Here is a 15,479-nt window from a genome sequence, read left to right on the forward strand (position 1 = left end):
ATCTCAGGAGACTAAAGATCTGATTAAAAAATGCCAAAGCATGAGGACGTCTAACTCCACAGACAGGATAGAACTAGCAGAGCTATCAAAGTTAATAAGCGTAAGGTAGCCGACATAAGAAAGTTTAACATGGAGAAAATCGAGCATGCTTAAAGAACGGTGGTAGCCTGAAAGCAGTGAAGAGGAAACTAGGTATAGGTATGTGCTAAGAGACAAAGAGGGCAATGTCATTAGCAATATGGATAAGATAGTTACAGTAGCCGAAGAGTTCAACACAAATCTATGCAGTAGTGAATGTAATCATCAAGTTACTGAGGGAGGCAGTCGAGCATAGCAATGGGACATCCCGCCAGTAACGAGGGAGGAAGTAAAGAAAGCCTCGGGAGCAATGCAGAAGGGGGAAAGCAGCTGGTGATGATCAGATAGCAGCAGATTTGTTGAAGGACGGAGGAGAGATTGTGCTACAAAAACTAGCCACCCTGTATACGCAGTGCCTTGTGACCTTGAGCGTACCAGGAGCTTGGAAGAATGCTGACATTATCTTAACCCTTTGACTGTCGAATATTCTCTAAAAAAATTCACCCCTAGTGTAAAATTTTTTTATTGCCGTTTTCAAACAAACAAAACTCGAAAGGTTCGAATAAATAGGCGAAAAATATATAGAGAGATGATTTGAATCACAGCATCAATTAAAACACAAAAATTTTTTATATGCTACATAGGGGTATGATAGCCCTTGAAAAACGAACAAAAATGGCAAAGTCGGGGTAAATGGGCGAGAAATATACAGTGAGAGTATTTATCACCAGTATAGATGACAAAAATGTTCAGTACTTTATAAGTGTATGATAGTCCTTGAAGCAAGGATTGATGCACATTGCCTTGTCGCAAACTTTGCCCATAAAACGTGTGTCTGCTCTCCGCTTGGGTCGCCGAGTCTTGTTGGCACAAACATGGCTCCGTCGCTGGGTGCGGCTACCTTGGGCGGAGACACTTTCTCGGGAGAGTGTCAGTTGCGCAGGGCTATCCAGGCTTTGGTCTCTGGATGCGAGGCTCCTCAAGGCCACAACTCTCTTTCTGAGTTCCACATGCTTCAACGTGGCGTCAGTACTCTCACAGAACAGAATTTCTTATTCCATTTGATTGTTTTCCTAATGCCTTTGCTGAAGTTGAGTTGCATATCAACTCTGTCTGCCAGTCCCGCATGCAGGTTTCTTCTTTATTCTCTCCTGTCGCCACGTTGTTGGAATCTAGCATTTGGGGTCCATGCATTGAGGTAAGCATGGTTACTTGGCGCTTGCCACACCATTTCAGGGCAAGTAAGCTGCTGGTGTGAAACCATTTCTTTCTTGAAAGAGGGTTCCTGTTCCACGGGCATTCGTTGCACTGGAGCCAGTTGTCGACGCACAGCCCTTTCCCCAGAAAACCTTCCATCAGGCCAGCCACCACAGAGCACCTTTGGGCGGACGAGACGGAGCTCCAGGGTCGAGTGTAAAGCGGAGCACATAGCCTGTCTAACGCCGAAGCGATGTGTTTTGCCTTTCCAAGGCATCAGTGCACAATTCTTGGAACGGGAGGGAAAGGTTTCTTGAGTTGCTTCCATGATGGGTCTGATGGCTCTTAGGTGGTCGGATCAGCCTGCAATTGAACTCTCAAAAGTAGAAGGAACCGGTTCACAGAAACAACACTGCGAAAAAATGGAATCTGCACCATCCAGGTTGTCCAGTTCAGGCTGCTTTTCCGCACCCCTCCCATCAGCAGCACTAGCACTGAAAAGCAGTTCCCCCAGACTCTGAGCCGCGATGCACGGGAGAGACTGACTTGTTCGTTTCTGTGACGATCAGTGACAGAGCATGAAGTAGTCGACCACTACAGAGGCCGAGACTTGCCCAGATTGGGAGTCATTGAAGGAAAAAAAGGAACGCCTCTGTCCCATTGAGGGCTGAGTCACTCAGTGTAATTGTGTTTCTCTTGCGCTTGCTTGTTTTCTGTTATTTCGCTTAGATGTATGTCTGCATTTTTTACTGTATCTTTTTTTTCTTGCTTTTGTTTTTGCTTGCCTTCATTGTATTGTGTATCTTGCTCTTCACATTTTTCCACATTCAAGATTTGTACATCATGTTAATTCGCCTCCCCCTTATGTAATGCCCTCGGGCCCTTAAGGAGAAAATAAATGAAAATGAAAGGGACGTGAACTGCAAAGCATGATTGGTGAGGTAGACAGGCAGTGCAGAATGGTGGGGCTAAAAATTAACGTGCAGGAAACCAAAGTAATGTTCAATAGTCTATCAAGGGAACAGCAGTTCGCAATTGGTAACGAGGTGCTGGAAGTAGTAAGGGGGAAGTAGTCTCTTTGGGACAGGTAGTGACAGCTCATCTGGATCGTGAGAGGGAAATAACTAGAAGAATAAGAATGGGGTGGAGTGCATATTGTCACGTTGCAGTGACGGCAGTCTAGTGGTCAGGAAGACACCAACAAGACTTACAAACGAAGCTCTTTATTTGGGCTGACTTGCGCCCGCAAAAGAACAATCACTCGGCGGCGGCGTAAGCAACAAACGTGCTCGTCAGTCGTCGAACCACGAATGCCCGCCGCTCACGGCATCACTCAATTTAAAGTCGGCAAGGAAACTTCGAGATAACAGGTCAAGGTCATATACAGTAATCTGGAAACAAGTAGATGCAGCTCTTCATGGCTGTGATCAATCGAGATTAGTCCGGTCACTTCTCACGTCACGAACAAAAATGATAACACCCCTTTCCTGCGGCCTTGCGCGAACGAACGGACACTACAATTATACATCGCATTACCCCCCTCCCAAAGAAGCATCGTCTTGATGCTTTAAAATGAAAATAAACATGGAGAAATGCAAACTTCAAGTCCTTTAGCATTCATAATAGAGTTTAAGGCGTACGACATGTACGACTTCCACGCATGCGCATCGTCGCTGAGATGCTGTAGTGCCGTCGGGGATGACTTCATAGTCTAGGTCACCGATGCGGCGGAGAACCCTATACGGGCCAAAGTAGCGTCGCAGCAGCTTTTCACTCAATCCACGGCGGCGAACTGGCGTCCATATCCAAACACGATCACATGGCTTGTAATGCGCGTCTCGTCGGTGTGCTGCTGGTCTTTAATGCGAACCCGCGCAAGTCTTCGGGCTTCCTCGGCGCGATGAAGGTAGGCGGTGACGTCGAGGTTGTCTTCGTCGGAAACGTGCGGGAGCATTGCGTTGAGTGTTGTCGTGGGATTCCTGCCGTATACCAGCTGGAACGGGGTAAACCTGGTTGTCTCCTGGACGGCAGTGTTATAGGCGAAGATCACGTAGGGCAGAGTGGTGTCCCACGCCTTGTGTCCGGTGTCGATGTACATGGAGAGCATGTCTGCGATGGTTTCGTTCAGACGCTCTGTGAGTCCATTGGTTTGCGGATGATAGGCAGTTGTCCTCCGATGGCTTGTCTAATTTAAGATGGCTTGCGTCAGGTCCGCTGTAAACGCCGTTCCTCTGTCTGTGATGAGCACTTCGGGGGCGCCGTGTCGCAGGAGAATTTGTTTGACGAAAAATTTTGCGACTTCTGTTGCGGTACCACTAGGCAACGCTTTTGCTTCGGCGTAGCGGGTCATGTAGTCGGTGGCCACAATGATCCACTTGTTACCTGATGAAGAAGTCGTAAAGGGGCCGAGGAGGTCCATCCCTATTTTGCTGAAAGGGCTTAGTTGGAGGTGGATTGCTGTGTGACCAATAGATTAGCTAATACTTTTTGTCATTGTAGACTGTCTTGGGGTGAAAATTACTGCCTTTTCTTTTGCCGTTTAGTTGTAATTAATTTAATATGCTCCATAAATTTAAATCGCTGAGAGTTCTGTTTATGTCACTTTGTAGGCAATTATAACTATGACTATGAAACAACAAGGTGGCGTCATCAGCATAACTTTGCAACCGGACATTTGTGATATCGTTAATATAAAAATTAAATAGTAAAGGTCTGCTTCCTTGAGGGTTAATGACATCCTAGTTGAAATCAAGGGGAAGAAGTGGGCTTGGGCAGGGCATGTAATGCAAAGGCAAGATAACCGCTGGTCCTCAACGGAGTGCATTCCAAGAGAAGGCAAACAGATAGCAGGGGGCGGCAGAAAGTTGGGTGGGCGGATGAGATTAAGAAGTTTGCGGGATGGCAAAGGACAGGGTTAATTGGAGAGGCTCTGCAGTGGGCGTAGTCAGGCTGATGATGATGATGGTGACTACTGGTGAAACTCTCTTATAGGCCTAGCCAATTGGTTTTCAAAACTCAACTCGGTCGCGTTCACGAGATGCGACCGAGTTTTGAAAACCAATTGGCCAGGCTGGCTTCAGCCGGATTCCCTGGTTCGCTCGTCACAGGGGTCGCCGAAAGCCTCTTGCAGAAGTTGAAGATGAGGGCAGTGAGAGCTGGGGCAGAGGTCCCTCGTGAAGAGGTGAGACCAGTGGCGGTGCCGTATGTGCACAAGTTGGCCCACAACCTGGAGAAGGTTGCGAGCAGGCATGGTGTCCCGCTCGTCTTTTCAGCCCCCCTGAAGCTCGGAAGTATTTGTCCTCGAATCGACAGAAGAAAAGAAAAAAAAACAAGAAAGAGGCTGTGGTATTAAGCATGGGCGACCTTTCATGAAATGTTCCGAAGGGGTAGTTTACGAAATTCCCCTCTCGTGCGGTCGTTCCTATATAGGACAGACAGGGCGCTGCGTGAATGAGCGAATCAGGGAACATGAACGAAACGTAGAACAAAATAAAGAGGGCCCAAATTTGCCGAAACATATAAGATCTTGCCCTTCATGCTCTTGTGAGCCATGCTTTTCATCCGTGCGGATTCTTGCCAGAAGCAGCAACATTAAAGCCCGAGAACTGATTGAAGCGTTTTATATCTGTAAAAAAGGCAGTGCGTGTATTAGCGAAACTTCCATATCTCTCTATCAGGCGGAAAGAAAGTTTTTTGAGCAGTCGTTATCGCATTGATGCGTAATTTTGTTCTTTGCGCAGGCGCAGGTGTTGTGTATATATGTATCTGTGGTGTGAAAAATAAACTAGTTGTGAGTGGCGCTCTGTCCCGTTCTCTTGTCTTGTGTGTGTGTGTGGTTTTTTGGCGCCTTTACTTTTACTAACAACTTGAAACTAGACTACAAATAAAAGTTGTTAAATGGTTCGGCTAAATCCTTATCATGCAATATTTCGTTGTTCGGTGCTACTGAGGTCTGTGTTGGCGGGAAAATGATTTAATAATACATTTATATTGTTCCGCATTACTTCAGGTTTCTTGCAGCTACTGCGTTCAAATACATTATATAAGTAATGACGCTTATGATTTTTTAGGAAAGCATTTGTTCTTTTTCTGTGTTTCTTAAACTTGAAGCTTCAAGTCATTTGGATCACGTGGGGTTAGGAAATGTGTAAATAGTCTGCCTTTCTTTTTTATCATGTTAATGCATTCTTTCGTGATCCAAGGCCTGCGAGATTTCTTAGCTTTTTTAGTCAGAACCAAAGGGAGAGATTGAGAATACGCAAACGCAAAGAGTTTGAGAAACTCGTTATAGGTGTCATTTGCAGAGTTTAGCCTATCCCCGCTTGTCTCCGTTATATTCTTCCTGAAATTGCTTAACGTTCGTTCATTGGTTCATTGGCTTTACGCAACGGCCTTCAGCTTCCATATCAGAGTGTGGCAATTTCGTGAACATGAAGATCGCCCGTGGTGGCAGCGCCTGTGGTGTAATGAAGAGGTCTCTTAATGTATTGTGATGCTCTTTGTATTAGATTGCTGAAACCATTTGAGGAGAGTCTGCCTCCTGAATGGAGCATCAGACTGTTTTCGGTTGTAAACCACAGCAGCCTTTCCAAGTTGTCAAAATACTGCCATCGGGAGGGACAGCAAAAAGGTGTGTGCCACTGCACATGTCCACTGACAAAAGAAGAGCGAATCACATTTAGCAGTATGCCTCGCTTGTTACAGCTTTTGTCCGTCATGACATCGCAGTAATACCTGTCAACATGAGGACATCGAAACTAAAGGCAAATTTTTTTTAGAAGAATGTGCAACTGATCTTCCTTGTTTACTGCAGATTTAAATTTAAATGGAAGGATCTTTTCACAAACAAAAATGTTGTTGATATCCATTCTGGAGAAAAAGAAAAATGAAACTGGGCACCACAGTGCGGATTTAGACAATCAGCTGAATGTCACGCTCACTATGCACGGTGATAACGTTAGCCGTTTCATCTTTTCGAGCGTTGCCATCCCTGAACTTCCATTGGCATTCCTTCTTCCTTGCCACGGTCATTCGCAACAGTTGCTTCATTGCAGGGCATAAATGCTCATTAATGTCAGGGTCTTTGATGGAAACACGCGCTTTTTTTGCTTCAAGAAGCAAGGCATCTCTCTTGAATTGAAGGTTAAGTTTCTCAGACGACTCATTGCGAGTTTTCACCCTGAGACACCCCTCAATGTCGTCCTGTGCCACGGATTCATTCAGGACATTTGCAATTTCACTGACAATCTCTATCAGGTCTTCACTCTGTGCCTTTTCAACATTCTTGCATATTGCTCACTGGCAGTGATTCTAGTTTCATGCTCTTCAACTTGCTTTTTTGTCTTTCTACGCTTCTCTGCAGGTGTTTCATTTGCTTTCTTTAGTTGTTCATTTTCTTTCTTGAACTGTGGCTTTTTGCAGTCTCATACTCTTAAAGTCTGGGCTATCTTTGGTTTCCCTCAGTTCACGTTCAATCCTGAACTCTTTCATGTCCCTTTTCATTTCCTCTGTGAGCTCATCTCTTGGTTGACCATTTCAATAGAAACAAGGGGAAATGCACTGTTGGCAGCAGCAAGGCAGGAAAAGAGAAGAACATGACCTGCAGCCACAAGTGAAGTGCGTCACCCACTGCCCCCAAGCAGGGGTCCCAGGCAGGCCCTGTGTCGAGCTTTTGTATAGCGTTGGAATCCTCCTCCGGTGTGCAGGAGGTGCTGGTGCTCCTGGATCTGCTCGGGGCAGCCAACCCGCGCTTCTACAGCTACTTTGTGGACACGAGGCTGGTGTACGACCGATTTGTGGACATTGGTGAGTGCGCATCATCTGCACAGCAACACACAGCAGGGCACTCAAATGTACCGTATTCACTCGCGTATAACCCGCCCCTGCATATGACCCGCACCCCTAACTTTAAACTCCACGAAAAAAAAACAAAACATCCTCACGTACTAAAAAAAAAAAAGAAAGGAGCACTAGAAAGATACAACTGCACACGCAGTGACCATTTCGTTTTCGCAACGTTTATTCAAACGACCACCACAACGTCATCCGTTTCTCAGTCGTCGCTGCTCTCGCTGCTGCCTTCTGAGGCCTCATCTCCACTCTCAAAGACATCTTCGCAACCATCCAAGCTGTTGCTAGTGGCACATTTTTTAAAGCTTTTATGCACTAAGTCTGCCGGTATCGCTTTCCATGCGTCCACTGGCATAGCAGTGGAATGTCAGGCCTTGGCACGCGTCCCGTCGGTGTGAGGGCGCAAAGGCATACAGCCGCTTCACGTGTGCCTGGAACGGCTTGTGCAGGCACACGTCGAGTGGCTGCAGCATGGGCGTCATGGTATTACGACTAGGTCGGTGCCGGTCTCGGCGTGGCGATCATCAGTCCAGTGTCCTCGGAATGAATCCAGTACGAGCATCGACCGGTCTTCGTTCCCAGACAACTTGTATCCAGTCACTGACTAGGTCACTCTTCATCCAGGGATTTTCTTCCGCACGCACAATGATTCCTGGAGGTGTGCCAGGCAGAGTCTTGCGTTTGAAAATCACACACGGGCGCAGTGTCGTGCCGTCTGCCAAAGCACATAGTGTCACAGTGCAGCCAAGCTTGGCATTTCTGCCGGTCAGCACGCTGACCGATTTGGCACCCCCCCTTTTTTCTGCATGGTCACGTCCATCAGCACATCAAAGTGGACCGGGGTTTGGTCAGCATTTCCCACCTGAGACAGCAAATAGCTGTGCTCCTTCCGCAGTCTGATGTCATACCATTGAAAGCATTACAACTGTTCCTCATAGGCAGCCGCTGGCACATGGTCGTTTGCCACCACATCGAAAATCCATGCCTTCCCATGAAGCGCTGAAGCCATCCACGGCTTGCATGAAACTCGCATGGAACGTTGATTTCCCGGGCCAACTTCAGGGCTTCCATTTGTGCCATCTCGGCCACTTGGCCAGCTGCGTCTCAAGGTCTTCCGTTCTCCAGTCGTGAATGCATCGACATCCCTCGCAGCAGCCGATTTTTTCGGCAGTAGCAACAATCCTGACCTGAATGAAGCTGACCTTCTCATACCCCCCTCCCCTCAAAAGAAAAAATTTGCAGATAACCCGCACCCCCCTTTTTAAACGCGTTTTTCAAATTTTGGTTCGGGTTATACGCGAGTAAATACAGTAGTTTTTTCTTGTGAGTAAACAACAGAGTTTGCTGCCTCATGCATTTTTCTACTTTCACAGCTCTTCCAAGGTGACTGATGTGCATATGGTAAAAGCTCGTTATTTCAAATTTCATGGGGATGCAGTTCGAATTAATTCAAGTTTGAACTAATGAAAGTGAACAAAATATGTGATATACTGCCATTGGGGAGCAGTTGGGTAGTGAGATTACCCTATTTTATATTGTTCTGTAAGATATTCATTCATCAAGTTTTGCTTTTTTTCCCGGAAGGCAACGGCTGCCACCTTCTGTTTTAAAGCCCAAACTTATCGGACGGCCTCTTCACCTTCAAAACTGAAGAATAAGTGTTCAGTGCATCCGAACTTGTGCACTCCATGGAGGACCACACCGGAGTCGTGCAGGATGTTCACAGGCCTTTGAGCAGCGTGTTCGGCTGCTGCTTTTTGGCCAAGATGATTGCGTCCACAGCTCGCAAATTCACACTTGCCAGTTGAGGGCATTGTGCAACAATTTAGGGTGAAGAACGAGTGTTGCCAGATGGCCTCACGTCCGTTGCTCGATTAACCAGCCTTTTAACCCCGAGTCGCAGACTGGCATGCTTTTTGATGACATCCTTGTTTGATAACGCACTGGCGTCACACATGGTTTCAGTCTTCGCTGGAAGTATCTTGGCATGACGGTTGCCGCATTCTAAATCACTATGCCGGGGTACACTGTGTAGATTGTGAATTCTGTGGCTACAGTTAATCGCTTGAAATTCCAGAGAGAACTGGAAAATCAAGACAAAGACACGCAGCAAACATGGGTGAAAGCTCAAATTCTTACGCTGTGCGCATTTGTGCGTGACTGCAGGGTTTCAGATTCGGAGTGCAACAGACGCTGTGACATGTCTGATTTGCCATAGTGACGTCATCAACAGCAAAAGCGAACACAGCAAGTGACTTTGAAACACGCACCTATGAGCAGCAGCCAGGTATGAATCTGCACGGAATCCCCTCTCCAGAGAGGAGCCTCGCTGGTGCTTTGCTTGGTTTGAATTATCAGTGGACAGTTTGAATCGTCCAGAAATTCCAGAGGTTTGCTTTAGCTGTATGCGCGTAGCTCTCATTTCTTATCAAGTGCATAATAGGCGCTTATTTTGCCTCCATGAAACTTTTGAATTGTATGTACTGCTTCTCGGCCAGTATGCCTCGAAATTGTGGAGGAGGCCCTTTCAAGGACTGACAGATGAACCAACCTGTTGTTGCCCCCCAGAGAGCCGGCTGAATGATGTGGGTGCCATGGAGACCAGGTGCAACCGATGCCGCACCAACTATTTTGTCAACTCATCTCAGCTGGCCCTCATTGAGGACGACCACATTCCATTCCTGAGGAAAAGTGAGTATTCTCGGAATGATGGCTCCTCTTGTGCGCCTCCCCCTGCTGACTCGGTTGGCCCCTGGCCCTTCTGCCGTAAATGGGTAAATCACCTCTTATCATAAACGGAAACAATGTGGATGGGAAGGCAATTCAAATCACATCAAGGTAAAAAAAGAATAAAAAATTGCCAACGATTACATTATTTCCTAAGGCTAAATTTGAGCACAGCTCATCAGCTGTTTCAGCTTTTCGATAGATTGAGGCAAACAATGCGAGCAAGACATGTATGTACAATTACACACAGCTTTTTTATTTTTCACACATATTCCTTCTTCAAGAAACACTCCACTAACAGTAAAGTTGCACTTGAGAGAGATTACAGTACAAAAGAATTACAGTGGAACCTCGATTATACGACGTTCAGGGGACCGCGCGAAACCGTCGTATAATCCGGGTGTTGTATAATCGAAAATCAAGCTTGATATTTTTTAACGTCTGAACTTCATCGTCATCTCTTTTTTTTTTTTTCGGAACACAAATGCAGCACATTTTTGCCGGCAGAGGGCTAGTCTTCAACAAACAAGATAAAATGGCCGTTGAGGCTGCTGTGAGCAGCTGGGCAGCGGCTCGCGGGGTTTTCTTGATAGGTGGAAAGATTAAGGCACACCGGTTATCGACTGGCTAAAGTTTCCCTACCGTATTTACTCGATTCTAAGCACCCCCTTTTTCTCACGATCGCGATGCCCAAAGTGAGAGGGGGTGCTTAGATTCGAAAAATCTAAACTGACCCCCCCCCGGCCCCTCTTTTCGCGGCGAAATCTCGATGAAACGGGCGCGAGAAAAAACATTTTATTTAGGAAACATTCAAAAGAAAAATAGCTGCAGACAGTTCTGTGCTGCCATCTGTCTTGTAGTGTCGGAACGCAGCAACACAAAAAGTGCCGTGGACGCCGCTGTCCTCGCTTCGGCGAGCGCGGCCTCGCCCGCTTATCTGTTTTTTTAGCAGCGTCCACTCCAGCGGACGCATTTGTTGCTGGGACCGGCGTCTTATCTTTTCTCTTTATCTTTCCTCTGATCTGTTAACTCTCCTCTATCTGCTTTTGGCAGCGGTGGTGGCTTGGCTCGAGCCAGTAGGCAGGCCTGTGCAATTTCCTTTTCATCCTTCTCTCAGTCACAACAACAACAACACGCAGGCCGCGCCTCCTCGGGACTCCGACTGCACAGGCTCGACAAAAAAGAGAGCAAGTGCACTTGGCGGCCTCGGCAACGCTTTCTTCCGCGCAAAAAAGGGGGTGCTTAGATTCGCATGCAAAGTTTTTTTTTCAGAAATTTTTTTCCGAAAATAGGGGGGGGTGCTTAGATTCGGGGGGTGCTTAGAATCGCGAAAATACAGTACATCCCGGCCTGCGTTTGCTGACGACCTTTTTTGACGGACGGTATGAGCCAGATGTCGTACGAAGCGGGGTCCTTCTAAAATTTGCGTCATATAACCGAGGTTTTTAATGCATTGTCTCTATAGGGGTTTTGCCGGGAGCGCACAAATGCGTCGTAAAATGCGGGTCGTCGCATGACCGGTGGACGTATAATCGAGGTTCCACTGTATTGCACTTAAAGTGCGTACCACAAGACAGAGAGGCAACAAACAAACAAAACTCAATTTGTTCACTGAAACTTAAAACGACGGCTTGGATGGTCAGTGCCCTTCTTGTATAGGCTCACTCCACGTCTGTCTGTTCTTCGCGCCAAGGCAGGCGTGCACATACACACAGTGTCGGCTGTGCAGTCTCCTCTTCCTCGCGCTGTGCGCACGTCCTCATGGGTCACAGGCCGGGGGTGGCTTCGAGGAAAACTTTCTGTCGTGGCACTGTCCACACATCCGTGATGGTCCTTGATGCCAGCAGCATTGCTGAGGGCCTGAAGTAGGGGAGTCGATTGGAACTTGCGGTCTGCTGAGAACAACTTTAAAGGGGTCGGTCGGCAGTGGCGGAAGCTGTATCTTCTTCATGAGTGGCGGCCTGGCTTCTGTCTGACATTTTCCTGCCTCAGCGTTGTTGTTGGGGCCTGCATTTCTGCTGGCACCTTTCCGCGGCTTGGCCGAGATGTCGCGTCTGTTGGGGACGCCACCGCCATTCCAGCTTGTGGCGTTAGGCTTACGGTAGAGCTCCTGGTACCTGAACGGAGTAATCCAGGAACCGTCATTCAGCTCTTCAGCGGTAATGGGTTGCCCCTCCACTCTTACCGTATTTACTTGCATAATTTGCACACTTTTTTTCCATAAATTAAGGCTTCAAAAAGGGGGTGCGCAAATTACGCGAAAATTTCGCAAACATGCCTTAAAAACTCACCCGCAAAAGGATGCCTTAAAAACTCACCCGCAAAACGCGCAATATACATCTAAAAAAGTGAGGCATCATATACAAGCAAAACACTTTCCTTTATTCACATACTTTGTCTAGTCGGAGTCGTTGCTAGATAAACTGGATTCCGAGGCATGGCTGACATTGTCGCGGCCGTCGTCATCATCGTCACTGGCGTTCCAAATCGCGTCATCCTCGGTTCCGTCAGGCGCATTCGACAGGCGAGTTTTTTTGAAGCTGTGCTTCACAATGTTGGGAGAGACACTGTCCCATGCTGCCAGAATCCATATTTTTGGAATGCGGCGTGTCGGCAGTGGTGCGTCGGACATCGGAGCGCCGTGCGTGCCAGCCCCGCGTTGCGCGTGTGCGCGTGCGAGTGGTGTGCGCGAGGCAGGCACGAGGAGCGTAGGGCTACGTGTCAGGAAACTGAGGTGTAAAGGAGGTCCACACCCCAAGTCTGGCCGTTCAAGCGTGGAAGTGGCAGCGGTCGGACGTTGGGTTCGAGCTGCCAATGACTTCCTTTGGATCACCGACGCAAGACCATTAAGCCTCATTCAAGCATGGAGGTGGCAGCCGTCAGACTTCAGGTCTGTGCTGCCGTGGACCTCCCTTGAATCAACGACGCAGGCCTACTGCAATCGCCACTTTGCTGCCACGGCTTCCTTGGATAGGCTGCACAAGCCTACGGTGTTTGTGGAATGCCGTCGACGGGACCTGGCTACAGTTTTCCTGCTGCAGCCGCCCAGTTCTTGGGGGCGACTGACAAGAGTTCGTCAGCGTCTCCCGTGTCATCTCCGTTCCTCATCTCCTGGCTCTCTACCACCGCCTCCCAGGACGCAACGCCAGCGATGCATCGCAACTCGCCAACCCGCATCTGTTCTACCTGCAAGGCATTCCTGCACCACCTGGGACGCTTTGTAGCCGGTGAACTCTCTCCTTTTTATCTGTTGTGTTTTACGCGTGCCTAGTGTGTGTTTTCTTTAGTGTTTTCGTTCCTTTCATTGGCTCCTTTCCTTTAAAATATAAACACGGCTTCATTTTGTTTTGTTTAATTCGTTTCTTTTCTTTCTTCGAACCTGCATGCGGAAGCGTTCCCCTTCAGCAGTTTGACTGCACATGAAAGCATTCCCCTTCAGCAGTTGGGGACGCGTCCACCCGATTCGCGACAATTTGGCGTCCACGACAGGACCAAATTGTCGCGAATCGGGTGGATGCGTCCCCAACTGCTGAAGAGGAACGCTTTCGCGGTGGCGTCTCATAAAACGGGTCACCCACCCCCTGCTTGCTTTGAACGTCGCAGCTGGGATCCCTTCCTCACGTGCGATTTTCCTCGCCTGGAACTGCAGCATCTTGCACGACACTGCGATCCCGGAAGCTCAATGCTCGCGAACGTAACACACGAGCTCTTCTTCAACGGTGGGGAATTTACCTTTCTTAGGTCCCCGAAATGCTCTCCTTTCCGGGCTTGCATTTATTAGCTCGGCCTTCTGCTTCCGCCAGTACCACACGTGGCTTTCATTAAGCTTGTACTGCCTGGCAGCGGCACGATTTCCATTTTCTTTGGCAAATTCAATCACCTGGATAGTTGTGGTAGCCCATTGCAACCGAACAACCGTAAGTCAAACCACTACGCACAAAGCCAAGCCACCAACCACAAAGAGATAGACGCACAACGAGCACTACTGCGTCGCGGCTTCGCTTTGGCTTGGCTTGCTTTGGCTTGACCTTGGCAGTGCGCCGCATCGATGTGGTCTGCTTGTGCGTTCCCGCGTGCATGCTGGCGTTTTCACGCAATGAGGTGCGCAAAATATGCGGTTAAAAGTTTTTTTTATAAATCCGGGTAATAAGTTATGGGTGCGCAAATTACGCGAGGGAGCAAATTATGCGAGTAAATACGGTACTTCTATAGTGACGAGTTTCGTGGCAGGCCGGGAAAGTCGACAAGGATGGCTGATCGCGCCGCGTTCCTCACCTTCGAGCGTTAGACGTAGCGTAGCACGCACGTGGGCGACACAAAAAGTGGTGTCAAATGGTCTAAAAAGTCTTCACACTCATAAATTCTGGCTCTACCAGGTCGGGACGCATTCACGGATCTTGCGACAGCAAAATGAAGAGTGTGGGGTAAGGTGTTCCGGGTGCAGAGCCCATGCGAAGCAAGTGAGCTCTCGTCGACACTCGAACGCCCCCGACCCAGTCTGCTTGCTTGCCAGCTCTGCTTCTAAGGCGTTGCTGATATTGATCGTATATATTTCTTTTAATATGAAACAATTAGGTTGTCAGCAAGGCATAAGTAGACCATTCATTATAGTGTTGGTCAATTAAAAAATGCCGTCCACTGTGGCTTCGATACGAAACAAGTTAGGCCTAGCGACAACTAGGGAGTAGCACACCAGAGCGCCGTTGTCCGCCGTGCTCGCGGGCGGCACCATTGAGCACTCGGAATCCGGTGCTTCGAGCATTGTGAACGTGTCATCTACATTAAAGATGCAGCAGGGACCGGACATTTTTTGGTGTGCGGCGGGAAAATGCATAGTTTGAACGCTGTGGGACTGTTACAGTTTCGGTTTCATGTTTGTTTTGTGGCGCCACCCGGTGCCGACGGGATAGAACTTGCGAGGCAGCAAGGCAATAAAAAGGACACAGCTCCAGGAGCAATTGTTTGTTGCGCAGTGGAGCACGGTGCATCATCGTCCGTTTCTTCGAGCTAGCCGTTGACGGCGACCGCCGAGCCGGTCCGCCTCTCGGCATTGCTCGGTCCACTAACTCGTTACAAGTGGCGACGAGGAGAAAAATTCAAGTTCAAGGTCGTCTTCCCTCCGCCCCTTCTGCGCACGTGAGTTCTTCGTTGTTCTGACGAGTTCAACGCGCAAGAATTCCGTCATGCCAATGTTCGGCAACCTCGAAGCGTTCAACAGAGGAGGGGGAGATGCGTGGCCTTGCTACGTTGATCGCCTTAAAGCTTTTTTCATCGCGAATGACATCGCAGAAGAAAAAGAGAAGTCAGTCTTCTCTAGTTGCTGTGGACAGAAAACGTATGCTCTCTTGCGGGATCTCGTGAAGCCCGCCCAACCGCAAGACAAAACCTAGCAAAAAATTCTTTCCATTCTTGGTGACCATTACTGCCCCAAGCCATCTGCTGTCGCACAGCATTTTAGGTTCAACACGCGTGTTCGCGCGGAGGGCGAGTCAGTCAGTAACTTTGTGGCGTCGCTCAAAAGCCTCTCTGAACATTGCAACTTCGGAACTGAGGTTAGCAACATGTTTAGGGACCGCATCCTGTGCGGCATCAACGACACAGCCGTGCAGACGAGGCTGCTCGAGAAA

General features: G+C 48.4%; 1 protein-coding gene across 4 annotated transcripts in view; it reads left to right on the forward strand.

Annotated features, from left to right (window-relative positions):
- Positions 1–13,309, forward strand: part of LOC149334760 (glutaminyl-peptide cyclotransferase-like) — a 72,285-nt gene extending 58,976 nt beyond the window's left edge. For 2 of the 4 annotated variants that reach the window (XM_089555377.1, XM_089555376.1), the window contains exons 6-7: positions 6,981–7,080; positions 9,694–13,309. In XM_089555377.1, the coding sequence (XP_089411503.1) occupies positions 6,981–7,080; positions 9,694–9,920 (327 nt within the window). In that variant the 3' untranslated portion in view covers positions 9,921–13,309. The remainder of the gene's footprint in view (positions 1–6,980; positions 7,081–9,693) is intronic. The other 2 variants (XM_089555379.1, XM_089555378.1) reach the window with 2 other exon arrangements.
- Positions 13,310–15,479: the final 2,170 nt, after the last annotated feature.

This window comes from Amblyomma mixtum, chromosome 8, assembly GCF_055824585.1.
Source record: "Amblyomma mixtum isolate Tamu chromosome 8, ASM5582458v1, whole genome shotgun sequence".
Classification (NCBI taxonomy): Eukaryota; Metazoa; Arthropoda; class Arachnida; order Ixodida; family Ixodidae; genus Amblyomma; species Amblyomma mixtum.